Source organism: Zeus faber (assembly GCF_960531495.2).
Source record: "Zeus faber genome assembly, chromosome: 17".
Lineage (NCBI taxonomy): Eukaryota > Metazoa > Chordata > Actinopteri > Zeiformes > Zeidae > Zeus > Zeus faber.
Genome location: NC_137204.1, coordinates 15,423,465 through 15,451,392, shown reverse-complemented (window position 1 = coordinate 15,451,392; position 27,928 = coordinate 15,423,465). Strand labels below are relative to the sequence as shown.

The following is a 27,928-nucleotide window of genomic DNA, read 5'->3' as shown; positions in this document are numbered from 1 at the left end:
GCACGCACGCGCGCACACACACACACACACACACCTAAATGCATGCAGCGGTTGCATGCCGCAGTGCATCTTGTTGGTGTGATACACAACACAAGAATGTAAACAGCAGTAAACACATCAAAATCGTGTCCAAAATGTTTGGTAGGTCGGGACATGGCAACCAATATTTATTCCGATTTTAAACGATTGCGACAAACGAAACGTGAGAGAGATAAGCTGAGGAAGGGAAGGAGGAGGGACGGGAAAATGGAAAGGATCGGCATGTGTGTGAAGGGAAACTGCATAAAAAGGATGATCCTCGGAGGATCTCTCGGTTAGTAGCCGTCTGTCTTTTGCATTTCTCTCTTATATCTTTTATATACTCTCTGCGTAATCACCGGGTGTCACAACATTCCACTGCATATATGTATGACTCTATGCATATGTATGTGAAAAATTATCTCTTGAACTTGAACTTATCTAACATAAGATTATTATTATTATCAATATTATTCATATTGATATCATTATTCTTATGAATAATACAAACAACAATAATAAAAATACGTGAATACTACTAATAATAATGCAAATAATAATAATAATAATAATAATCATAATCATAATAATCATAATAATCATAATAAACAATAATCATAATACAAATAATAATATCCAATAATGAATCCAGGGATTCAACAAGTCTTGTGGGAAGTTTCTCCCTTTTTGCTTTGTGGTTGACCAAAGAAGACATCTATTCTCATCTCGTTATTAATAGCAAATGAAGAGGTTTACAGCATCCGCTGGATTTGGGTCGACAGAAATACACTATGGTTGCATATAATCAGCCTCACTATGGAAATTAACGTCATGCTCTCTGATGATGTCACCAAACAGTCGTTCATTCAAAAGCTGAGGGATTTTGCCCATGTTGCGAGGTGTCGGTTATACTGGTGTTGATTCGGGTCCCAGCGGTAGCCAGTGAGGCGGGGCGGTGACATAGTGGTTTCCTGGTTGACAGACTGCCTAGTTCACCCCCACGCCGCCATGCGTAGGGGGCAATGTGTGAGCCGCGGGGACATTCGTTCATGGGGGATTACGCCACGTTTACATCTTGCCGCAGCCGGAAATGTCATCACAGCTTCTCCATTTGTCGGACGCCTCGGTGAGTCTGTGCTTTGGTTACAGATCGTGGCCTAAAACGGGAGCAGGGGGTTGGCGGTGAAGTTCTGGCCCTGAGATTTTATTATTATCGGGTGGAGGCAGGTGGAGATTGCACAGGCATACAGGCCTATTTATGTAGGCCACGGAAAGATGACAGAAAAATATAGCGCGTGAACTCTTCTTTTCGGGGTTTCGACTCGGGATTCAGTGAGATAAATTGTTCCGTCCATTCATTCTGCAGTGTCCCTCACTAGCCTTGTCTTTGATTTATCGAAAAATCCATTTGGTTGATTTCTGAAGATTAAATCCTCTATTCAGTCCTCCAGTCTACCATAGGGCTGCTGGAAATTACTCATGAGTAATAGTTTTTTTGAGCTGTTTACTGTTTTTCCATGGCAGCCCTTGGTGCAATACATGATTTCCACAGTCACTGCCATACATTTTTGACAAATAACTAATTTTTAACACCAAAAGTCATGCTTTTGCTCAACTGGTACTTGGCAAAAAGTGACCAGCCATTATCCAAGTTGGCCCACTCGATATGAAATTTGACAATTTCTTCGCCTTCTTTCCTCTTCTGTACTTATACTTAAACGTGAAAAAAAATTAAAATTTTATCACATTACACCTACCCTGGCCTCCCTGCAGAGCTGATTGTAGAGGTCTTCCATTCTATTCTATCCATCAACCAAGCATACTGTACGCTGCACTCATCAGATGCAAGACTATTTGGTTTTCCTCAGAGTAAACACCATTGTGGTGTTGATGATCGCTAAAGTTTCAATAGTGTTGCTTTTTTTTTATTGTGCTTATATTATATCTGTAAACTTAAGTTATGTGAGCATGGGAGAGATGCGTCAGAACCGTTTATATGCATTTTACACCCGATATTTATACCGTATATGTTACTCTTTTCCTTTTGTCTATCCTTCTAATGTTTGCTTTTAGTGTAAAGTGTGTTGAGAACCCTGCTGGTGGTTGGTGCACTTTATATAAACTTGTTTTGTGGGTTGAGGAGAAAAATCCCCCCCCCCCTCAAACTTCCATTTGAGCGGTCGCTGTGTTCCATTTCCCTCTCTGCGTTATTGGTGCGAGTTGGTGAGAACTTTGTTCGTTAATGCGTGACGTTCAATTACCAAACCACGGCCCCAATTTCCATTTGGAGAGAAATTAAGCCAGAGAGAGCGGAACGTTAAAAATTGACTGGGAGCGGTCTTTGATAGGGAGACTGAAAACATCTGGTGAATAGACGATTGTTCGTCACTCTGCATTTATTCCCGAACTGCGCGACGGATCCAGAGCATTTTTACGTCCGCCGCATCAGCGGCTTGTCATTGTTTATCTTCGTCACATTTTGAGGCAATTCTACTCCCATGTATCACCTCATCGGCTTCATCGTGTGGCTACACCAGTGCTGTTCAAACCTCTTTTTGCTCCCCACCCTCAGATTTCAAGGAAGTTATGACCTACTCCCAAAAAGTAAAAAAAACAAAAAAAATGTGTCATATGCAAACTAACACAGTTTAAAGTAAACCGGTCCATCCACTCAGGGGCAGAGAGGTGCACAGCTCATGAAAAAAAAAAAAGAATAAAAACAAATGATGAAAAAATAAAAACAAAAATAAAAAAATAAAAAATAATATATATATTTTAAACATAAACTAATACCCTATCAGGGTGAGAACTTTGAGATGAACATATTTCATTCAATGTAATTAGTCATGTTAAATTAGCACTTAAAACATACAGTATAATAAAGCCCTATTTAATTTTCTCGCGCCAGTCAGTCCCGAAACCGCGTCAACGGCGATGTCAACCGTCTCCGGTGTTTGCGCCGGCGGAGCGACGCACGACTTTGTTTGGTTTATAAATCGCCGCCGTGAAAAACCCCCGTCGGACGCGTCGGGTCTTCATTTTCCACACAGGGCCTCACGTGACGTGACACATCAACGGAATTTAGAGACGACCGCCGCGTCGGCCGAGGCTCCCAAAACCGCCGCGTTCGCCGCCTCGACATTATCAGCGGCGGTGACAAACGGCAGCGGCCCCGGTCTAGTGGCACCGATCTGTCCAGACTAAGCCGCCTTTCAAACTATATTTTCTTGGCTTTCCGCTTCTCTTAAATCATCCCGAGGTATAAATAGACGCCGGCTTAAACATGTGAGTCATTAACCAATTTTTGGAAGGCATAAAAAGGATGTGATACTGTACAGTTACATGCAGCGATACTTCAACGCAGGCAACGGAAGTCGGGAGGTGTCTGCATCTGTCTGACGTGGCCCAGCGGCGCACTCTTCTTTTTCGGGGGTGCCCTTACTCTTTCGTCCACTTGGGGCGGGTCCCCGGCCGGGGCTCCGTCCCCTGGACTAAGCCTGGATTCTAGGCTGCGGCGCGGGGGATTCATCTCAACTCACTTCCTGGAAAATTCATCCCCGGAGCCTCGCCGTGGCCGAGGCGGCTCCGCAGTGAATCGCGATCTGCTTCTCGTCCTCCTTGAACAACCAAAAATGTGACCTCACCGCGGCGCCTCTCCTTGCTACTGCAACAGCCGAATTGACCCGCAAAGAATCTATACGTTGTGATGAATGTCATGTGATATATCATATCATATCATCATTCATGTTGAGGTAAAATGATGACATTTTGGAAATAATGTTCCTTCTCTAAAGTCTAAAGATTCATTTCGAATAGACCAACAGCCAGGGATGGATGGATGGGTGATAGACAGATATAGACAGACAGATAGACAGACAGACAGACAGACAGACAGACAGACAGACAGACGGATAGAACTAGAGAGCTACTTATTATGTGAATAATAGTAATAACAGGATCCACATTTGTTCCACAGTGTTCTTTAAGAACCATGATATTTTCGAGGTCATTGCACGCCGTGGTTCAGAGATGTGATGTGATTTATGAGGGGTTTGGGGGGTTTGAAGGTCAGAAGATCATTTTAAATAGTGGAAACAAAGGCGCATGATGACGCCAATAGGTAGTACAATTACCCTTTAATCTGCCAAGACCAATACGCTGCAGGTCGGCTGCTGCATTCCTCCCCTGCTCACACACACACACACACACACACACGCACACGCGCACACACAGACACACACACACACACACACACACACACACACACACACACACACACACACACACACACACACACACACACACAGACACACACACAAAAACACACACTGCCATTTAAGGCTGCCCCGTGCACGGCTTGATTGGCGCAAGGATGAATAAAGGGCACGGGTGCTCTTATGTCGGCAAGGATGAATCACTCCTTAATTTACTTTGTATGCAGACTGAAAAAAAAACCCCAGATTGTTTCTGTTAATGTCTGTGTCATGGTGAGTTCACTTCAGAAATTGCACTTATATGAATCTGTCTTATTCTGGCTATTGACTTGTCTTTCCAATACTCGCAAAACTGACCTGATCATATTGATATTGATTGGATATAGAAATTTGGAGTTGACCAGTCGTGTCAATGAAGGTGTGTTCCAAATGAAAACCATACCTTTACTTTTCAGGTGTTAATATTTAATATCGTATATTATTAGCTTAATGGTCCCTGGAAAATGTGAAATAAGCAGAGGTACTGTATGTGAGGACCATTTAAGTTTTCATAGCTCTGTGACGAATGGTCAACAGAATAGAACGCATGCTTCCCCCTAGTGGACAATGACAAAATTACAACCAGAACTACAAATTAGTAAGTCACCCCTCGAGTACACACAAAAAAAAAGTAAGCCTTGTGGATTAATAAGAACAATGTTAATTGTGATAACAATTAAAAAAACTGATATGCCTTTTGCACAACAGTAATGATATATAAAACGTATTAGAGAGGGAAGGTGATTTTGGAGATTTCGGAGAAGACGTCGCCTAATGTGGCCTACAGGCGGAGAGGTTCTAAATCGTCGTTGACCTTTTGTACTCTGCAGTTCTTCAGTTGTTCAAGTGGATGTCACCCACCAGAAATGGTTGCAAATAAGTTGATACGTTGTTAAGTTTATAAGGTGTCCCTTGGGAAAAGTAGGTGGAAACCTGGAACCTTGTTGAAGACCACCGGCATTAATTGGTGGAGAGCAAAACAATGCAGTGAAATGCGTCCATGTCCTTTGTGCGCTTCCTCATTCTGTCCACTAGGTGTCCCTCTCCCAGTAGAAACCAGTGCGAGAGGGGCGTTCCCAGTGCAATGACCCGGGTCGGACAAGACAGTTGATGCGTTTGGGCCGCTACCCGATAACAAACAACTGGAGATGTGTTTTCGTGTGACCATGATGGGGAAAGCATGAAAGTGAACGACTTCATATCTGACGTGACCTCAGGCAAACTGTACATCCGTGTCAGCGCGTGACGGACATGACGGGCTCTGAAACCGGCGGTTCCGGCACGACCGCGACACCCTCGTGCGACCTCTGCCAGTCATGTGGGGTTTTTTTTTTTTTGGTTTTTTTTTTTTTTTTGACACAGCGTGCGGCGCGGCCTTCCCGGCGCTTAATCCGTCGTCAATCATGGGAACTCTCCGAAACAATGCGAGCTTTCTCCATCGAATACCTAAGAGACACATAATCCGAGGAAGACAGTTTACATGTGACGCAGCGTGCGTGGTCATGAGTTCTCATGTGAGAGATAGAGAGAGAGAGAGACAGAGAGAGAGGGAGAGGGAGAGAGAGCCGGGGAGTCCCGATATAGACAGTCACTGGCTGTGCGCGTGTGTGTGTGTGTGTGTGTGTGTGTGTGTGTGTGTGTGTGTGTGTGTGTGTGTGTGTGTGTGTGTGTGTGCGCACACGTGTGTGTGTGTGTGTGTGTGTGTGAGTGGGTGAGTGAGAATAGTTTAGCTATCTTAAAAAAATGTAATGGGGACAACTTTTTCTTTGATGAAACTAGCCACAAAAATTCCACTTGAGTAGTTAAAGTGAATAGTAAACAGAAAACTAGACTTTTTGCCTATTTTGGGCATCCCACAAACTTAATGAGGGCAACTTTTTCTAACGAACCACAACAATTCTCAGAGTAGTTACAGTGTATAGTCAACACAAAACCCGACTTTCTGGTTTGTGTGTGTGTGTGTGTGTGCGTGCGTGCGTGCTCACCTTGCGGCCAGAGAAGAGCATGCAGAGCTGATGCATGGAGCCCCCGTTCTTGGTCAGCTCCTTCTTCAGGGTCTTGGGCGAGGGCAGCGTCCAGCCGCCCTTGCGCCCCGCCCCGCCGGCCTCCAGGCAGTTGATGGCGTTGTCGGAGGTGAAGCAGGACGCGCGCGGGTCCTGCAGCAGGCTGCCCTCACTGTGCGTGCGGCGGCGCAGGGAGTTCTGCACGCTGAGCCCCCCGCCGCCGTGTTTCTCGCAGGTGGCGCCCTCCACCATGCTGCGCCTCTTGCTGTCGCTGCGCTGGAGGTAGACGTCGTCGCTGTCGTCCTCCTCCTCCTCCTCCTCCTCCTCCTCCTCCTCCTCTTCTTCTTCCTCGGACTCTTCGTCCTCCTCCTCCTCCTCCTCCTCCTCCTCGTACTCCTCCCCGTCGGTGTTGGGCGAGGAGAGGGCGTCGGCGCTGAAGGAGCGGTCCAGGCGGAGCTCGGGGATGACGAAGGACGAGGAGGAGGAGGACGGCGGCGCGTTGGTGTCGGGCGGCTCGGAGGCGTTGTCCTCGTCCGTGGTCAACGCGACCAGGTTGAGGTTCAGCTCTCCCGCCTCCCTCTGCCCCTCTTCGTCCCCCTCTCCCTCGGTCTCCCCTCCGCCCTCTCCTCCCCCCAAGGCTTCCTCTCCTCCGCCCAAACCGCTCTTCTCGTCCTCGTCTTCCTCCTCGTCCTTCCCCTCCCTCCAGATCTCCATCTCGGAGCTCTCCATGCTCTTGCAGTCCTCGCCCTCGGTGGACGGTGGCGGCGTGGGGGGCACCTTGTGCCTCTCCGCCGAGCCGCCCAGGGGCGTGTAGATCTCCTCCAGCGGGCTGAGCGGCTCCGAGGGGTGGGGGCTTCCCAGGGTGGGGGGCTCCGAGGGGCTGGAGGGGTAGAGGCTGCTCTCCTCGCCCTCCGAACCGCGGGGCGGGAGATGGAGGCCGCCCATGACTCTGAGGTCGCCCACTACGCCGCCGCCCAGCTCGCACGAGGGGACATCCACCTTAGGCTCCAACATCTGCAGGTGGGCACAGAGACAAAAAGGGAGAAGATAGAGGTTAGTTTGCAATTCACACACTCACACTGCACATTGAAGAACCGCTGCTTCAAAAATTGTAAACTCCTTGAAAGTTGATGCCGTAAAGACTTTGCAACCTATATTTTGGAGTTTGATTTAAAATGGGTCCATTAATAAGGTGGATTTAACTTCTCAGTGAGCAAGAATTGTAATAGGGCCTTGCATCCATTCTTCTGTCCTCAGCGGTAACAATGGCATATTGCTCAATAAACCTTTTTTAAGTTGATATTAAAGAGGGATAATAACAATCAATATTTTTTTTTATTGATCACACTGCAAGAGAATAATGACTTTGCTTTAGTGGCAATAGATCTCCTTTTAGTCGCTCCCTAAGCTCACACACGCATCCTCGAGCAGGAGCACGCAATCCCCTTGCAGGTACGCAGGGGTGGAGGTGGGGGTGGAGGCAGAGGGGGCCAGAATGCATAAGTAGCACTTTCTCCTGCAACAGACTGCCGCCATCAGCGTTCCTCTGTATTGCAAACAAGACCTGCTATCGACAGCAATCTGTAACAATGTTATTAAATCTGTGAGTGTGTGTGTGTGTGTGTGTGTGTGTGTGTGTGTGTGTGTGTGTGTGTGTGTGTGTGTGTGTGTGTGTTTGTGTTTGTGCGCGCGTGTGTGCGTGTGTGTGTGTGTGCGTGTGTGTGTGTGTGTGTGTGTGTGCGTGTGTGTGTGTGCGCGTGTGTGTGTGTCCATATGAATGTGTTTGTGAGGCGGAAAGGTGGCAAGAGCGGAAGGATCTCCAGTGCTGATCTAAATAAACAATTTGAAATGTGAATATTGGAAAAGCTGTGTAGTTTAATGTAACAGGAGAGGGTTAGGGTTTGGGTTATTAACCCATTTGTACCCACGAGGTGATGCAAATAAACCGTTTTTTGTTTCTTTTAGAAAGCCACCATATTGGAATTGTTCATTTAAGAATGATGTTGATAATTGTCGTGTTTTCCGATAGTTATTATTGATAGTATTGACACGATGGCGAGTACCGTGTTATGACCTTAACGCAACGTCAACCCTGCCTGCGATATGCATGAAATATTGTTATGTGTCAAACAATAGATGGCTTGGAAGGATTTGAGGTCCCTCACACACGCATGCACGCACGCACGCACACCCACACACACCAAACTGCCGTCCTCTGCCTTTCCCCTTGACCCTCTGCAATATGACCCTACCTGCAATACGGTGTTTTATTCAGCTGATATTACTATTATAATGTACATACTGCACGAAAAGGCAAAACTCAGCATCACAGGGACACTGATGGAGACCTGGATGATGGAGGAATCCCAAACTGGTTCACCGACATTTTCACGAGTAAGTTTCCCTTTTCTGACTCCATCCATCCCTCTCCTCTAGTGACAAATCAAAATTAGGTATTAAATAATGAATTAAATTATTGTTAAAAAAAAAGTTGTTTTTTTTATTCAGTAATTTAAAAAGTTCAATCAAATTCCATGTTATGACATAAAAATAGGTGCGGTTAGTTGACAAACGAACGGAACAGCGGTGCAATTTCATTGTCTCTGTGATTACGATACATGGATGACAAAAGTCCTCAAGCCTGTCGACAAAAGTCCCTCTAACCTACATGTGATCCACAGCAGGTCTTGTAAGTGACACCTATCGGGGGTGGTTTCGCAAACCGAGTTGGATCTAAATCAGGACCATAACAATCCTGTTTAAATGAAACCCCAAATTTAAAAAACACCCTTCTGAGACGTGGCTTAGTTGGCTTAGATCGACCTGGTCCACCTTGAAGTCCACACCCATTAACCCTGGCCAGGTTTCGCCGGGAGTCCAGATCGACCTGGTCCACCTGGAGGTCCACACCCTTTAACCCTGGCCAGGTTTAATTTAGGTCTTCACTTCGACCTAGATTAGCTCTAATCTTCCTTCCTCTTCAACCAAGACTAGGGCTTTTAAACTGAGAATGTCGGTTAGTCCAGATAAAAAGTGTGATTTAGTCTAAGATTAGGCCCAGTCTGTGTCCGCCAAACCGCCCCATAGTGCAGGTAACCGGCTTCAGTCCGAACACGCTGTTGGTTCTCTATCTACGCACAACTCTCCTGAGACGGGTCCAGATCCCTCTTAACCTTCTGGTGTCCCTCGACAAACTGACTAGAGCAGTGCTAGGACCACAAGACCACAGTGACACACAAATATATATATATATATATATATATATATATATTTTGTGCCTTTTACCAAACTCGAGTCTTTCCTTTCAGCCCTTTTCTAGTCATGAGCCTAAGTGGTCCTGAAAAATTGTGCATTCGATGGATACAGGTTGCTTTATTTCTATCCATAACACCGTTTATGGGGCGTGTAAAGCTATCTCTTTTTCTCCTTCCTTCCCTCCCTCTCTCTCTTTCTCCTGCAAGACGACCCTTCCATCCATCCTCCACCTCGACCCTGCCCCCCCCCCTCTCTCTATCTCCCTCCGTCTCCCCCTGCCCTGACCCTCGCTCCGTCTTCCTGTCATCCCCTGTTTGATTCAGTGCCACGGCCTCTAAACACTCCTGACCGCTGAAGATATAGCTTGAGACACAATGGAGCCACCTGTCCTGTTAGATACACTTGTTTCCCCTCACAGTGCTTACGTCGCTATCTATTACTTAGCGTGCGCAACCACACACGCACGCACACACACACACACACACACACACACACACACACACACACACACACACACACACACACAAACACACACACAAAAACCTAAATTGTGAAATTGTGGTTAGCACTTAACGTATGTTTTTCTGAACTGAATATGAAATATTCATTCTGAATTCTGAATATAAAAAAAACACGGAGAGGTGAAGGTGAAGTGAATAACATTGCTCATCTCGTTCCAATGGCACCTGTCAAGGGGTGGGATGTGGGTGACAGGGCCATGGGCGCCCAAGGCTCACTGATGCGCTTGTGTGAAGTCTAGCCTGTCTGATCTGATCCCACAGAAGAGCGTCTGTAGCACAAATTGGTGAAAAGGTTAATGCTGCTATGATGGAAAGGTGTCAGAACACACAGTGCGTCACAGCTTGCTGCGTATGGGGCTGTGTAGCTGCAGAGCGCTCAGAGTGTCCATGCGGACCCCTGTCCACCGCAAAAAGCGTCAACAATGGGCACGTAATAGAACTGGACCATGGAGCAATAAAAGAAGGTGGCCTGGTCTGATGAAGCACGTTTTCTTTTACATCATGTGGATGGCCGGGTGTGCGTTTACCTGGGGAAGCGATGGCACTATGGCAACAGGATGCACTATGGGAAGAAGGCAAGCCGACGGAGGCAGTGTGATGCTCTGGGAAATGTTCTGCCGGGAAACCTTGGCTCCTGGCATTCATGTGGATGTTGCTTTGACACGTAGCACCTCCTAAACATTGTTGCAGACCAAGTACACCCTTCCATGGCAACGGTAGTGGCACTCTCAGGAGAGGAGCCATGGTCATGACATGTTGTCCATCTGCTCCTGGGCTTGTTCCACCTGGCCCACTCTATACAGTAAACTGGTGTGTCTACCCCATCATCTGTGTCTCTGTGCCCGAGGGCCCTGACAACGCCACTCAGGTGGCGTGGGGCAGGCGGATCTGCTACACATATAGATGAAATAACAACCTAATTATTTATTTTCTTTTTTTTCCAATATGATCATATTTCTCTGCTTTGTCACTTTCACTGAACCAAAAAGTCTTTATTTCGTTTATTTGTCGAGTATGCATCTGTTTTGGCTGTGCTCCAGCCACAGATTCAATTAACAACGCCAAAGTTCAATTGAAAGGAGGAAGGGGTGAAGAGAAGAGCGGAGGGAAGGGAGGAAGGAAGGAAGGAAGGAAGGAGGGAAGGAGGGAGGGAGGGAGGGAAGGAGGGAAGGGGAAGAGTGCTCCATAGATGAGGAAACACCGTCGATGGAGGGAGAAATAAGTAGGAAAATCAGGTCAATTAATAAGCATCAGAAAGGCGCCATTTGAAGAACCGGGAACTCAGTGTTCGGTACTTCGAAACTTGGACCTTCTTCTTCAGGAGGAATTAAGGTCCCAAAAAAAGTCCCCACAAGTGAGCAGGTACAGGGGGAATAGGAGCCATTAGGGCGTAGTCGCCGCTCCAGTGTCGTGAATGCGGATTGGTCAAACACAGGTCACGTGACCATTTCTTTTTATATACCGACGAACAGCTCACTCAACACTTGCTCACTTTGGTTTGATAAAAGAAAAATGGAAGAAGCCAGAACCCCGAAATAACGTATCCGTTCAGAGGTAGAGACTCAGATTCATGTTCGGCGTCACCTCCACCAACCCCGCCGCTCTGCCCTCATCGTTGCCGTGGCAATAAGCAGCCTCTCCCCGAGGCCTTGTGTTCTGGGGATTCTTCTCCCAGGCAGAGAAACCATGAACTCCGTTGTGGCCAAACTCTATCCTCGCTCCACTCGATTAAGAGACGCAATTTTTCATCTTTAGTTCACTCTTCCCGTTCCCCATACTGAAGATATTTAATTAAAGGACATCAAAAGCCAATGTCCTTCCTTCCCCGGACTCTACTTATACTGATGTCATGGCTCTAATGTATCCACCATAGCATTTGCCAAGTCCAGCCCCACCCTCGATAAATCCAGCGAAACGTAATTAGCTTCGCGGTTACAGTTATACCGGAGAACAAAAGCTAATGCTCTCTTTTTCTTCTTCTTTCCACTCATTCGGCCTCTGCCCCATACAATAATATGGTAGTCATAACGGTAGGTGTGTTGGGATGGGGTCCTGGTGACGCAACCCTCCAGACGGTCTATAACCCGCACCAGCCGACTTCAGATCCCTTCTTCAAGCGCTGACGTTGTCCAAAGAAAGGCGACGACAGGGCTCCGAAAAGCCCCTGAAAAACCAGACCAAACTGCAGCTTAAATGAAGCTGAAACGTGTCTGAATGTGTGCAGTGTCCCGATAATCAATTGCGGGCCTGTTTGTGTACCAAACTACGACGTTAGATTGCAATAAACAGGTACGAATCTGTTCAAGCTGTAGAAAAGCTCCTTCCTTTAAGAAAAGACAAGTTGTCATATGGAGTTATATGGATATCCTTCACTCCCAAGTGACTCCGTTTGTTGTACAGCGCGGTCCACAATGAAGCCATTTCCTCAACCATTTCCTTTCAGTGCTAAAATTCGGATTCACATCTCCCTATTAAGCACTGTTACTAGTACCTATTAACTACCTAATAATAATAATACTAGTCCTTGTCATGGACAAATTGTATCCCAACCAGACATGTTCTTGTTAAAGGTGCAGCGTGTGGAATTTAGTGACATCTCGTGGTGAGGTTGCAGATCGCAGCCAATTGAATACCCCTCCCCCTATGATGCCGCAACATGGCGGCCTCCGCGGAAGAGACAGTGGCCTTGCGAAAAAGTGAAGGGCCCCCTCTAGAGCCAGTGTTTGGTTTTGTAGCAGCGGCGCAACACGGCGGCCTCCGTGGAAGCGTACCCGCTCCCTATGTAGATAAAACCAATACACCAAGACAACGATTCTTATTTTCATGGGATTATACACAAATTAAAACATACTTATGAATACTATATTCCATTTCTGACAAGTGCTTTCCGTAAATTCTACAAACTGCACCTTGTAAGGAGTGTTATTTTACAAGGTTGGCGCATTTTCTGTATCATATTTGGTTCATGCCCTACCAGACAACATCATTGGATTGATAATAATAAGACCATGGGGCACTTTGGCCAACGCCCCAGTGGAAGCCAATGAGCTGATTATCTGTATTAGCGGTAATGTGACTGTGTCCCCACATGTTTTTATGGGGGGAAAAAAGAGTGAAAGACAAAAATGGAAGTCTATATAGAAGAGTGAATGGTAAAATGCCTGTGTGTGTGTGTGTGCGTGTGTGCGTGTGTGTGTGTTTATGTGTGCACCATACATTGTGCAAGATGCTATAATATCAATACCTTTTAAGCAGCAAACTACACAGAAGATGAATCTGTGAGTGGACTCATTACATGTCCTGTCATGCACTCTTCTCCTTGGCCTCGTTCAGACAAAGAGGGGAATCAGGAGATAATAGCCATTTATCTCTGAAGTCCCTGTGTTGTGACCAAGCCAAAATATGACAAATGGTGAAAGCAGACCATTGGCGCCAATAAAAGCACATCCCATTAACGGAGTCACATAAAATGGCACGGAGGAGATTCTTCTAGACCCGAAAATTGTATCATTATTTAAATATACTGTATATATAATTTCTTTTTGTTTTTTCAGATTCACAAGCTGCGTGTTCACGGAGAAAGATTGAAATAAAAGGAATACAGGATCATACAATATATTTACCCCGTAGAGTTAGGGTGAAGATCACGAGGGCAAGCTAAAAAAAAAATGACGATAATGAAAAAAAAAAGGGTCATGGGGATGAGATATGGCAACAATATTAAATGAGCAATATGGCAGCGCAATATCCTGCAGGAGTATGTGACAACAAGTAAAACCTGGAGGAAATCCGCTGCGATTTATTATGAAAAAGCCCATTTCCATTAATATTGTAGTTCAGACCAACGTGTGAGGAAAAAGCCTTGTATGTGTGTGTGTGTGTGTGTGTGTGTGTGTGTGTGTGTGTGTGTGTGTGTGTGTGTGTGTGTGTGTGTGTGTGTGTGTGTGCGTGTGTGTGGCTTGTTTGCATTCAGCCGGCTTGATAAGATTGTGTCGGTATTGAAGCAGACGACAGACTAATGGAAAAGCTAAATCACGTTGGGTTTGAGTCGATGGGGACATTTCATTTGTAAAGTGTACGGGGGGGTCAGAGGGACCCTATAAAGAGACCTTTACGGTACGAGCCGGGGGTTCACCATGAAAATGTCACTGACGTGGCTACGGCTCTCTGACGACAACCAGCTTAAGACAATGTGACCACTGAATTAGACTGGACAGGGGGTAGGAATGTGTGTGTGTGTGTGTGTGTGTGTGTGTGTGTGTGTGTGTGTGTGTGTATGTGTGTGTGTGTGTGTGTGTATGTGCGCATGCGACACAAAGAGTGTCTGTGCGTGTGTGTGTGTGTGTGTGTTTGTTCAAGTTGAAGTTCAAGAGATTATTTGTCACATACATATACATACGGTCATACATATATGCAGTGAAATGTCATGACACCCGGTGATTACGCAGAATAAGCTCTATAAGCTCTAAAAATACTAAAAAATACCAAAATGTGTGTAATCGACACAAGGTGCCTGTGCAGGCAGCCGCAAGGGGAGGCGCCACAATCGCGAGTATAATTATATACTAATTATATACTTAAGTACCGATACCTGAAAAATGTACTTAGCTACTTGCACATTATAACTTTCCACAACATATATACAAAAATAATATTATACATAAACTGTATTGTGTGTGTGTGTGTGTGTGTGTGTGTGTGTGTGTGTGTGTGTGTGTGTGTGTGTGTGTGTGTGTGTGTGTGTGTGTGTGTGTGTGTGCGCCTGTGTGGGCACGTGCGTGTGTGTGTGTTTGTGAGGGGAAACATGGGGCGTCGGCTGCCTATTATTGATCAAGGAATAGAAAGAGGGAAGGATGACAGAAGTTGAGCAGAGAAAGAAAATGAAAGGAATGGAAATAAAAGGAAAGGACAGGAATAAAATGGGAACGAAGTGAAATTCAGGAAAGGAAAGGGAAAGGAGTGAAAAGGAAGGGGTTTGGGAGGAAAGGAAATGAAAGAAATTGGAACGAAGGAATGAAAAGTAAAGGGATGGAATGGCAAGGAAATCAAATGGAAGGAAAGAAAAGGAAGGAAAAAGAAAGTAGTGGGAAATAAATAAAATGAAAGGAAAAGAATGGAACTGAAAGAAAAGGGCAGGAATGGAAAGGAATTGGAAAGAAGGAATGGAAAGGAAATGAATGAATGGGAAAGGAAAGGAACAGCATGGTAAAAAAGGCAAGGAAAGAAAGGAGAGAACGGGGAAAGGAAAGGAAATGAAAGGAAGGAAACAGAAAGGAAGGGTATAGAAAGGAAAGGAATGAAAGAAATGGAGAGGAATGGAAACAAAAGGAATGGAGAAAGAAGAAAGAAGGAAATGAGATGAAAGGAAAGAAAGGCAAGGAAGGGTCGAGGAAGGAAAGGAACAGAAATGGGAAGGAAGTGAAATGAAAGAAAAGAAAGCGAATGAAAGCCAAGGAAGGGAAAGGGACGGGAAGGAAAGAAATTATTAAATTAATTAATGCTATTTAAAGACAGCTTCTCCTATTACATCCAAACAGAACAATCAATTATTAATGCGCACACACACACACACACACACACACACACACACACACACACACACACACACACACACACACACACACACACACACACACACACACACACACACCAGACAGAGAATCTCAATGCACAGAGACGCATGCGGAACGCTCTTTCCACCGCGTTGTCCCCTCCTCTCTCTCTCTCCGCACTGAGGGCATGATCTGACAATTCCCCTGACGAGGAGAAAAAAAATAAAGCCTCTCTCCCCTGTGGTGTGTGTGTGTGTGTCTGTGTGTGTGTGTGTGTGTGTGTGTGTGTGTGTGTGTGTGTGTGCGTGTGTATGTCTGTGTGTGTCGTTCCTCCCCTCTCGTCCCCTCCGTCATCCCTCTTTCCTTCTCCCTCCCTCACTCACGGAGACCGGCTGCGGTTTGGCTTGAGCCTGTGTCTTCATCATTTCCCAGCCTCACCTTCTCTCTCCCTCTCTCTCTCTCTCTCTCTCCACTCTCTCCCCTGTCTCTTCCTCCCTGTACCGTCCAGCCTCTCTCGTTCATCCCGTCTATCGCTATCTCCATCCCTCCGTCCCTCTCCCCGCCCCCTCTTCCATCAGGCGGATCACACTGACAGATGACAGATACAATGGGGACGTGAAGTTGTCAGCATTATTAAGAAGGTTTGTGCAATTGCGTTTCCTCCAAAAGATGAAGAAGAATTGGGTACTGAGCAGAACGAAAGAGAGAAAGAAAAGAAAGGAAGAAGGAGGGAAAGAAGGAAAGAAAGAAAGAAAGAAAGAACGAAAGAACGAAAGAACGAAAGAAAGAAAAAAGGGTGAGAAGAAAACCCATTAAGGATAGAGCACAATGAAGAAAGAGAGAAAGAAAAAAAGAAAGAATGATAAAAGGAAAGACAGACAGAAAGAAAATTGAGAAGAAAGAAAGATTTGAAAACAAAGCAGAAAGAAACAAACCAAATATATAATCGCCAAAGTAAGGCGTAAAGTCCCAGAAACGCTCGGAAACACCCAGATCCGCTCGAAAACAGTCGTGGCAAGAGTTCAAGATTATTCTTCTTTAATGTCTGTTTTTTTATTTTCTCTCTCTCTCTCTCTCTCTCTCTCTCTCTCTCTCTTCTCTCCCCCATGTGACCAAACCACTCCCTACGTAACAACAGCAAAACAATAAACAGCCCTGCAAAACACCCCCTCGGGAAATGCAATCGCCTCGGCTACTTATATGAAAGAATCTGCATGCGGGCGCCCGGTATAATGTCCGGAAAGAAAAAAAAAAACGAACAAACAAAACAAAACGACGACAAAAAAAAAAAAAGGTAGAAATAAAAAGCGGTGAACGATCTGCGGCTCACCTGGCGAGAGGAAGCGGTCCCGGTTACAAACCTCTGAGCAGAGAGTCGGCTCCACACATCCCCGTAAAAGTGGCCTACTTCCCCTGACGAACCGGGGTTTGAGCGCTGGCGGCTTTGGTGCTGTGTGTGACTCTCTGTGTCTGACAGTAAGGACTAGGCCAATCAGGCTGTGCAAACAGATGGTAAGAGAGGGGAAGAGAGAGGGAGAGAGAGGGAGAGGGAGAAAGAGAGGGGAAGCGAGAATGCCCAAGAGGTTGAGAAGGTACAGTACACTCCCAAGCAGCATAAACAAGCCAGAAGGAGAGAGAGAGAGAGAGAGAGAGAGAGAGAGGGAGATGTTAAGAGAGAGGGGGGAGGGACGGAGGGAGGGAGCGAGGGAGGGAGGGACAGAGATAGAGATAAAGAAAGAGGAAGAGCGTTCGCAAATTAAATAAGGAAAGTGACTCTGCGTGTGTGTAGTGTGTGTGTGTGTGTGTGTGTGTGTGTGTGTGTGTGTGTGTGTGTGTGTGTGTGTGTGTGTGTTTTCTCCACTGTTGACAACAGTGAGTAAGCTACATGTTGCTATCTTTTATTGTGATGCCTAACTTCGTGTGTTTGTGCGTGCGTGCGTGTGCACATGTACACGCAGGGCCCTGTTGTACATGCATGTGCTGACCCCTCCCCTCTCCCGCTCCCCATTCCTTCGTAAAGACATTAAGGAGCCGCTGCCAGGTCCCAGAGGACACACAAAGCCATTAGCCTCCATCACACTCACACGCACGCACGCACACACACACACACACACACAGGCAGACCTTAATTACGCTTGGCATTGAAAGTCCCGCTGCCAACACATCCGTCAGGTTCACAAAATCGGCGAGAAGAAAACACAGAAACAATGCATACACACGTGCAGGCAGCAAATATGCGTATACACACTGAGGCGACTATCTCACTGTCATGGCCATTAGAACACAGATATTTCAGAGAGCGAGTGTGTTTGTGTGTGCGTGTGTGTGTGTGCGTGCGTGCGTGTGCGTGCGAGTCGAGCGAATCTGCAGCGACCAGACAAGACAGCGTTGAGGCGGAGCGACGAGCCGCAACAACAACCCATTGATCCAAAGCAACAAAGTGACTCTATGTGTTAAATTCACAACAGCCGTCAGCGCGAGCGTGGGCCTCGTAACAGAGAAATGACAAGGGGCGAACGCACAAATCACCCTCTTCTTCCGCTTCTAATAAACAAACCACAAAACCGTGTCGATGTGAGAAAGTTCTAAAAAGTTTACGGTAACTGTTTTTTCTTAACCAAAAAAAAAAAAAATAAAAGTAAAATCAGTAAAACGATCCCATTTCTAACGCTGTATGGCATCCTGCATTTTGGCAGTGAAGGGGTTAAACGGCTAGACACTTCATACACACACACGCACACACAAACACACACACACACACGTTCTTCTACTGGCATCAAAGTGAGGTCCGAGTATGTTTCTGGTGCACTTCTTAATCAGTCGGTCCTCACAAGTGAAGTAAAACACACACACACACACACACACACACACACACACACACACACACACACACACACACACACACACACAAACACACAAACACACAAACACACACACACACACACACACACGTTCCTCTACTGGTATCAAAGTGAGGTCCGAGTATATTTCTGGTGCACTTCTAAATCAGTCGGTCCTCACAAGTAAAGTACAACACACACACGCGCGCACGTGCACGCACACACACACACACACACACACACACACACACACACACACACACACACACGTTCTTCTACTGGTATCAAAGTGAGGTCCGAGTATGTTTCTGGTGCACTTCTAAATCAGTCGGTCCTCACAAGTAAAGTAAAACACACACACACACACACACACACACACACACACACACACACACACACACACACTCTAGTACTGACATCAAAGTGAGGTTCGAGTAAATGCACCTGGTTAGTGACGACCCATTGTGGTGCACGTCTACACAGGCAAAAATTCGGAGACGGGTCCTCACACACACACACACCTCCTTTCCACCTCACCGAACGAGCCGAAAGCCCGCCCAAGGACACCACTCGCCCAGTTAACAGCACAAAAACGACCTCGCCAGAAGTAATTCACCGGGTCACATTTCGGGCAGCGTGTGCCCGCAAAAACGAGACAGAAATAAGCCCCGCCGCGCGCACGGCATAACTTTGATCCCCCGCCGCGAGGACCTTGGCATCACATTTAAAAAAAAAGACACCTTACCTTGGACACGGGCATCTGGACGCACAGGTGGCGCCTGCGTGCCAAAGTGCGAGCGCCTAGACGGCCGGGCGCGTCCCGGGGCGCCGGGGGACGGGGGACAAACGCACCATCATCCAGCGAACGCCGTCCGTCAAAGGGGGCGAGAATCCGGCGTGACCGTATGTGTCTTTTTCGTTCCTTTTTTTTTTTTTTTTTTTTTTTTTCCCTCCTCCCTGAATCTGTTTCGCGCTTCTGCCCCCCCCCCCCCCGCCCCCAAACACACCGCCCCCTCACCCCAACCCAACCGCTCCACCCCCCAATCAACCCCCGTGCTCCGTCTGTTCTGCAGTCTCAGCTCTGCCTCAATTGGACGATGTGATTGTGTGTGTGTGTGTGTGTGTGTGTGTGTGTGTGTGTGTGTGTGTGTGTGTGTGTGTGTGTGTGTGTGTGTGTGTGTCAATGTACGTGGGAGGAAGGGAACGAGTGAGCGAGAGAGAAGAGAGAGAGAGAGAGAGAGAAGGGAAAGGAAGGAAGCGAGATAAAGGGGAAAGACAGGTTTTGGCGGGAGGGAGGGAGGGCGGAGGATGAGGAGCGAGATGAGAGCGGGAGAGGCGGATTAGTCCGCGAAGAAACGAGCGCAGGGACGTAAAAAAGTGGAGACCGCGGGCCAAGGAGGGGCCGGTGGGGGATGCGGATGGAGGGGAAGAAGGCATACCAACTCTTCGGGGAGCGAATCAGTGTCCCTCTCTCCCTCCCCTCTTATCCCTCTCGCCCTGCTATTTTTAGAAGTGTGCTGCGCCGTGAATCAAAGCGCTGAAACAAACCCTATCAAGGGGAGCGCGGGTTCCAAGGAGCCACATGGTTCACGCCTCGTAAAACAATAAAAAACCCGGAGACCCGGGCGCCGAAATATCGTTCCCGTCGGCTTCCTTCAAAAACATCTCGGACGGGTTTTTGAAAAGTACTTTAAGCGCCGTCGACCGCTTTGGCCAGCCGAAAAACGATCCTTTTTCAATATCCGTCAGGCTTTACACCTCATTTTTGTCCAATCTCAGGAACATATGAAAGTAGTATTCACCAAAGGAACCATTTAGTGTGTGCTGTCAGTCTTTCCATCGTGGCGAAGAGATTTAGGAAGGATGGTGCTTGAAAACCCTTTCTGTTATTGTTGATAGTTTCAATAGCTTGTTAGTCACTCACAGGGGACAAAGCAATCTGTAAATGACCTTCATCTGGTGTGCTGAAAACTTAGCGCCTGTTTTTCTGTCTCAGTGCAGGTCAGGCTGAGTTTAGAGGTGTAGGCATGTGACGGCTCGTGTGTGTTTTGCTCATATACACCGATTAGTCGGTGGATAAACACAGATCAGTCACAACATTAAAACCACCGCCAATAACCACTTATATTGTGTAGCTCCCCCTCGTGCCGCCAAAACAGCTCTGACCCGTGGAGGCATGGAACTCCACAAGACCTCCGAAGGTGTCCTGCGGTATCTGCACCAAGACGTTAGCAGCAGATACTTTAAGTCATGGAAGTTGTGAGGTGGGGCCCCCATGGATCGGGCTCGTTGCTCCAGCACATCCCACAGATGCTCCATCGGATCGGACCCTAACCCCGCCCGTCCGCATGATGTAGAAGAAAACGTGATTCATCAGAGCAGGCCACCTTCTTCCATCGCTCCGTGGTCCAGTTCGGACGCTCACCTGCCCATTGTAGGCGCTTTCGGCGGTGGACGGAGGTCAGCATGGGGCCCTCCGACCGCTCTGCAGCTACACAGCCCCATGCGCCGCAAGCTGTGATGCACTGAGTGTTCTGACACCTTTCTATCAAAGCAGTATTAACTTTTTCAGCAATTTGTGCTGCAGTGGGATCGGACCAGACGGGCTAGCCTTCGCTCCCCACGCGCATCAATGAGTCGACCATTTTTCCTGCTTCCAACACATCGACTTCAAGAACTGACTGTTCACTTGCTGCCTAATATATCCCACCCCTTGACAGGTGCCACTGGAACAGAATGAGCGATGTTATTCACTTCACCTGTCACTGGTTTTAATGTTGTGGCTGATTGGTGTATAGTCCTGTGGATATTTGCTATTACATAATACGTTTGTGAATAGTTAAGGGCCGAGCAAAAATGCAGTGCATAATGCACCGCATAAAATTGCGGTTCCATCAAGGGAAATAACATTAACATTTAAGGAGACGCAGAGCAATTGCTCCCATAGCAAGTCACACGGAGTACAATCACTGGTCTGCGCACGTGTTTGTGTTCATGCATGCATTCCTGTGTGTGTGTGTGTGTGTGTGTGTGTGTGTGTGTGTGTGTGTGTGTGTGTGTGTGTGTGTGTGTGTGTGCGTACGCGTATGTGGATGGCGATGTGGGGGGATAGAGAAAAATGGAAAGTGAAAAAGATTGTTCGTGAGAGAGAGACAGAGAGAGAGACAGAGGTGGGTGTGAAACAAAGAGTGAGGTCCTCTTTTACTCTCAGATAAAATGACACAACCGGAAGGATGGAAAATGATGGATGGATGGATGGATGAAGTGATAGACGGTTTGGGGATTGATGGTTTTCGTAATTATAATCGATCCTGTCGTCTGTTCATATGACCTACTGGAGGTGATTTGGACCCATTTCACACAACGCTCTTTTGTATGGCTCAGTCTCTCATTCAGAGTTCTGGTTCACGCGGACAAAGAAGGAGAAGACGCTGCGCTGGCAAAACTTCACAAATAGAAGTGCAGAAAAAAAGAATGCAGAAGCGGGGAGAGAGTGGGGGCTGTGCGTGAAAAAGGGAGGAGCGGGAGAGTGTGTGTGTGTGTGTGTGTGTGTGCATGTGCGTGCGTGTGTGTGGAGAAACAAGGAGGAAAAGAGGGCAGCGTACCAAGCCCCTGGACCCACTGAACGAGGACGCAAAGGAAAAGTACAGCAAGACAGAAGGAAGAGCGTTGGCGCTCGTCGGAGGATGCAGGCAAGCGACGGGGAAGCCCTTCGGCAGAGCGCTCCTTACGTCCCGTTTAATTGAGCGAGGTCCAAAAATACGAACGTTTGGGACCATCCGAGGCCTTTTCTCACGGCGATATCCGTTCCATCCCAAGCGAATGAAAAAAGTTGACCGGTGAGTTGTCCGAGATGATCGGGTCACGTGACCCCCCCTGTCGGTTAAACCCACTTTAGGCGGCCGATCGGTCAGACGATATAGTGTGAAGCGTGCTGAATCCCCTTCTGGTCGGTCACAGGAAGAGACGACGAGATCGAACGCGATCACAAAAGCGTCAATCCCCAAACCCTCTCGTCTTTTATGGTGAAATAGCTTCATATTTTGGTAGCCTTTGCTCCAGATCACCTCCACTTTGTGACTTTGTCATCTTCCCTGCGCCCCAGAAATTGGCGGGCTAAGACATTGCGTTTGGAACAAACCCCGCTCCGAAAAAAAAGCAACCCAAAAAAACGTACAGCGCTGTCCAAGCGTTCAGCATTCAGACTTTGGACGCGCAGGGCGGAGGGATGGGAGCTTTAGCGTCCCGGGACAGAGATCCGGGACAACAAAGACGAGCGAAAAACACAGCTGGAACAATTTAGGACGCCTCTCAGAGACGACTGTGATGTGTAGAGGAAAGGATTCATACGGACGGAGCCAAACTGCACGTGGAACGCTCTTATGGGAGATCTGGTCTCGTCTGCGTCAAACCCCCAATAATCCCATTGGAATAACAGCGCAAAAAAAAAAAAAAAGCTCATCCAAACATTATTGAGGCGATATCGCAATGCATTAGTCATTTCAATTCTGGCGGTCACTACATAATGACCTGGTGACGCAGAAGTCGCGAAAAGCGAACTTGAATGACGTTCCCAAAACAGCCTCCGGAGCGCGAGTGGGTTTGTGCATGTGTGTCAGATGTCGAGGGACGGCGGCGACGCGGCGACCCCTCCTCATGTTTGTCCGTAGCGGGATGAAAACGGTCTTCACGGGAGGGGATGGACCCATGCACGCACGTGTGCCGCCAACGTCCCCTCGGTTGACGGCCAACTTCCGGCGCCACGTTCCTGGTATACGTTGCGTGACGCATGCGTTTTAACCTGGTCTGGTTGCCTCGTAGTGGAACAAGCGGTCCCTGCACTGTAGGACGGGTAGACTGGACTTTTTGAAATCCATTCCTATCCCCTATTTTGCTTCCGCAAAAACTTCAAAACGCCAACTATCAATGCCCCCTGAGGATACGCCTTCTCATCCTTCTGCGATTCATCCGGGGTTTTTTGTGTCTCCTGCAAACCGTAATGCTCGTCACATCTTGTGGATAGAGGAGGGCGACGGGGGACCGCGTCCTCGCCGACTACTTTCCTGTAATTACGAAGATGTTTGGAAATGATCAAATAGAAATGTACTGCCTCTGAGGTATTCAGTGCGCCGGAAAATGCAATCAAGAGTGAAGTAATTCATCTAAATGTGGGCTAATATTATAATGATTAAGTGTCTGTTCGCTTGCCCCGAGGACACAATAGTTAGTATATTTAATAGCGAACTAGAATAGGCCGGATGAAGACGCAGAGCAACGTTTCGGATCTTTATCGTCCCTCGGAACCCGAAGACGTGGTCTGCGCTTGGAGAACGGTTCCAGTTCGCAGTTTTTTCCTCAGTCGCTTCGACACAATCACCAAACGTGTCGACGTATTTCTTCAAACAGACGACCACGCGCCAGGCAAAACGGAGCGGATTTCTCCCGACGGGCTATGCGCCGCACAGTTCCCCTGCCCGCGTCGACACAGTCGTTCGTGGGGGGAGATCGGTGCACGGAGAAAACGCTACGCACAATGAGCATTGTGTCGGCACAAAAGAGAAGGCCGGCGCGACGGGTGGCCGGCGTGAGCAGCCTCCCCCCGCAGAATCGAAGCGTGACGGAGAACGCAACGCGTGTCGATGCCGTCGCACGCGGGCAAATTGCGAACGCCCCCGTACTCACGAGCGGGTTCCAGCGCGCCGTTTCTGAGAAGGGAGCGAGAAGCAGGTGTCAATCGGGGGCCTTGCGAGAGGTGTCGGAATGCGTGGTGGTATGGCGGGGAGGAGGGGCAAGAGACAGGGCGATAGAGGAAGGGGGGGAGACACGGGTGCTGCAGAGGAATGAGATGTCAATGAAGCACCCGTAGGCAGGGTTCCCATTTGAAAGGAATGGCGAGAGGGTGAAGGAGCCAGGGCGCTGTTGGCACCGTGCTCCGGGCGGGTTATCTCCCAAATAGGAGCCTTTCTGTGTGGAGTTTGCATGTTCTCCCCGTGCTCACATGGGGTGTCCTCCATCTAACGTCAGTAAGGACCCCCACCCAAAACATGCACACATCACCATTGTCTGACCAGCGGTGGACACCTTGGTACCAGGTCCCCGGGCGCGTCGACGAACGCTGCCCGCTGCTCCTGGCTGCCCCCCCGGAGGAAGGACAAGCCAGGATGGGAGAATTCAGAGGCCACAATTCACTGGCCACCACCCAAAAAGCATGTGCGTGTGCGTGTGTGTGTATATATATATATATGCATGTGTTGTAGTGCGGTTTGTCATGTGACGAAGAAAGATTCTTCTTCTTCTTCTGCAGGTAAGGCCAGACAGCAGCGACACGTGTGAAGTTGATGAAGCACTGGTGGCCTAACAGGGAGGACAGACTGGATGCCCAATGAGACCCTAATATCTAATGGAATAAATACTATAATAAACATGTTTTTTCCTAATATTTGTGCGTCAGAAAAATCTTTAACACCGACAGCCGCACAAGATACAGTCCGTCCGGTTTTGGGTGCAAATACGTTGAATTTTGAGTGTCAGGGTTTAGGCAACGATCAGAAGGTGCCATTGCTGACATTGTTGCAGAGATTGACTGACTGCGTCTTTCGACGCATGCGGCGAACGTGTGGTTGAGTGTTACGGGTTCTTTTGCACGGGTGGTCGGGTGATACGAGAAGCTGTTTTTGGGAATTGCACTCCCAGTTTTGAGAACGAGGACAGAGTTTGAGGAAACGCACCAGAGCCATTGAGGAAAACGGCAAAGACGAGTGAGAAAGCCAGTGAGTAACTGAGCGAGTGAGCGAGTGAATGAGCAAATTATTGAGTGAGTGATTAAGCGAGTGAGAGAGTGAGTGAGTGAGCGAATGAACAAGTGATTGAGTTAGTAAGCGAATGAACGCGCAAGCAAGCGGGTGAGCGAGTGAGCGGGCGAGCGAGCAAGTAGATGTGAGGGGTAGTGAGGGAGAGTCCTCCTGTGTGACTCACTCCACCAATTAGGATAGAATCCATACTGTAGAATATACTGCGAGAAGATACACCCTGATCCTCACACACAACACACACAACACACACACACACACACACACACACACACACACACACATTTTATGTGTTCATGGAATAACCCCCAAAAGCATAGCAGGTGAGCATCAAATGCATCAGACTATTTATCACCTTTTAATCGCCTCTCAGCCGAAGAGATGAGCTGCGGGTCGGCCGAGCCCACGTGCTCCTTTGTCGGTGTAAATATGAGAAATCAGTGTGTGATGGAGAGGTGGGGTGAGCAATTTAGGGCTCATCTAATCAAATACGTTTCCCTGAACAAAAAAAAAAAAAAACACAATGGCTAGAGACAAAAAGGAAAGTAATGAGAAATATTTCCGACGGTAGCGTCTCAAAACCCACACGACGTCCTTCACTTTTCCCCAGTAACTTGCCTCTCTGCATGTGTGTGTGTGTGCGTGTGTGCGTGTGTGTGTGTGTGTGCGCGCGCGCCTAATCTATTTTCAAACCCACTCAATTGAATAAAAGGAAATCAAGCAGCAGTAATTGATCACTCCTGTCATCGATGACAGTGTGCTGGGATATGAAGGTCTTTAAACCGGACCAGGAAGACGTCAAATCCGGCGAATAGTGCGCGGTGTGTAGGCACCGAGGTGGTTGAATAAGAAATGCCACCGGATGTAGGGTCAGTTTTGCGTGACCATTCCTTATCTCCCGAAATTGGGAAGTCCTTCACGAAGGGTGGCGATGACCCCAGGACTCTGGTGGCGTCTGGCGGAATTCTGGATCGTGATCGCGATCGGTCTTATCGGCAGCGTCTCCGTCGGACCGGTGTCTTAACTTCTTCCGTTCATTTGTTACGTCATCGGGAGTTTGACTTTGGGACTCGCAAGGCGTTTACTTTATGAGCAACAGTCGCCCCGAAATACTCGTTTCCTCAGCCGGCATTGTTGAAGTGCCTCTCCAAAATAGTGTTGGTTCAAGTAATTCATATTTCAACATCGTTGAATCTACAGTTTATTTTCCATCCCTGGGCTGGTTCCAGGGCTCCCGGTCGCACAATTTCCACCCTTCAACTGCACTTTTATAGCTCTGCTCCACAGAATAGGGGATAAAAAACCGTAACCAAAAAGCCGTCCTGTCCACTAATTGAGTCGTTAGCTGCAAATCAGACATTCATTTCAGGCAGAAAGCAAGTGCAAAATCACACGAAAGGGCTTCCACGTGCATTAATCCAGCCCTGAGCGTCTGGAGGGTGGGTCTCCGGCGGAGAGAGGACACTGTACGTACCCAAACGTAGCCAACGGCCGCGGAGAACAAAAAATGCAGTTCCCTACCTGCTCAAAGTGCGGCGCGATGGGTTCCCTCCTCTGGAGCTGGAGCTGCTTGTCGATGTTGTCTTTCAGGCACTGGCACACGCGGCGCTTCTGGTCCGCCGTGTAGGCTTCCAGACTGAGAAGGCAGTCACACTTCTGCGGGAAGACACAGGGATGGGTAGGGGTGGGGGTGGGCAGTGGGCTGATTAGTTATCTACTCTCATGCTAAACACAAGTGCTTTGAGGCAAGGGGGGCTGACGGAGGAGGAAGAGGAGGAGGAGGAGAAGGAGGGGGAGGAGAGTGGTGGAGGTTTGGCTTATACTGTTTGGGGGTACAGTAAATCACATTCTTAGGGGGGAAAACCAATTTTGAGCCGTGCGCGTGTGTGTGTGTGTGTGTGTGTGTGTGTGTGTGTGTGTGTGTGTGTGTGTGTGTGTGTGTGTGTGTGTGTGTGTGTGTGTGTGTGTGTGTGTGTGTGTGTGTGTGTGTGTGTGTGCGCGCGGCAGGCGGTTGTGGGAAGCACCAAAAGAAAATACAGATGCGTATATAAAATTGAAGAGGTACTTGCTGGGATGGACGGATCTTAACTTAAGTATCACTCTGTCATTAATAATGTAGTGTGTTATTACCCAGATATAGAGCGTACAATACAATGAAACATTTAGATACAGATGTAGGATCTGGATATAGAACGCATACTATCATGAATCATCTACGTAGATATAGATAAAGAACTGAGATATAGAATGTTTACTGTAATATGATGGACTTCAAAATATAGATATAGAATCTAGACGTGGATAATATCATATAATAACAATATGATAATAATTTATAATATAATAAAACATCTAAATATAGATAAACAAGCAAGATGTAGAATGTAGAATATGATAAACATCTATATATATATATATGTATATATGTTTTTTTCAATGTTGATACAAGACCTAGAAACTAGATTTCGATTCTGGATTGAGATTCTTGATCGGTTCCACCTAAGATTCAATAAATAGATGCCAGATACGTTTCCAGCGATAGACTCTGGTTATAGCTTCCAGATACAGATTAGAGATATATCTACATTCTATATCTAGAATCCAGATATAGACCGTGGATATAGGTTCCAGATACAGATTCTCGATTCCAGATCTAGATTCTCAATGCAAAGCCACG

At 47.5% G+C, this 27,928-nt stretch overlaps 1 protein-coding gene across 3 annotated transcripts in view; it reads right to left on the bottom strand.

Moving 5' to 3' along the window:
• rgs3a (regulator of G protein signaling 3a) overlaps positions 1-27,928 on the bottom strand; it is a gene marked incomplete at its 5' end in the record, with an annotated part of 137,914 nt that overhangs the window by 36,352 nt on the left and 73,634 nt on the right. For 2 of the 3 annotated variants that reach the window (XM_080018317.1, XM_080018316.1), the window contains 2 exons: positions 6,257-7,288; positions 26,773-26,907. In XM_080018317.1, coding sequence (XP_079874443.1) covers positions 6,257-7,288; positions 26,773-26,907 — 1,167 coding nt within the window. Of the gene's footprint in view, positions 1-6,256; positions 7,289-19,187; positions 19,351-26,772; positions 26,908-27,928 lie in introns of those variants that run through there. The other variant, XM_080018318.1, reaches the window with a different exon arrangement.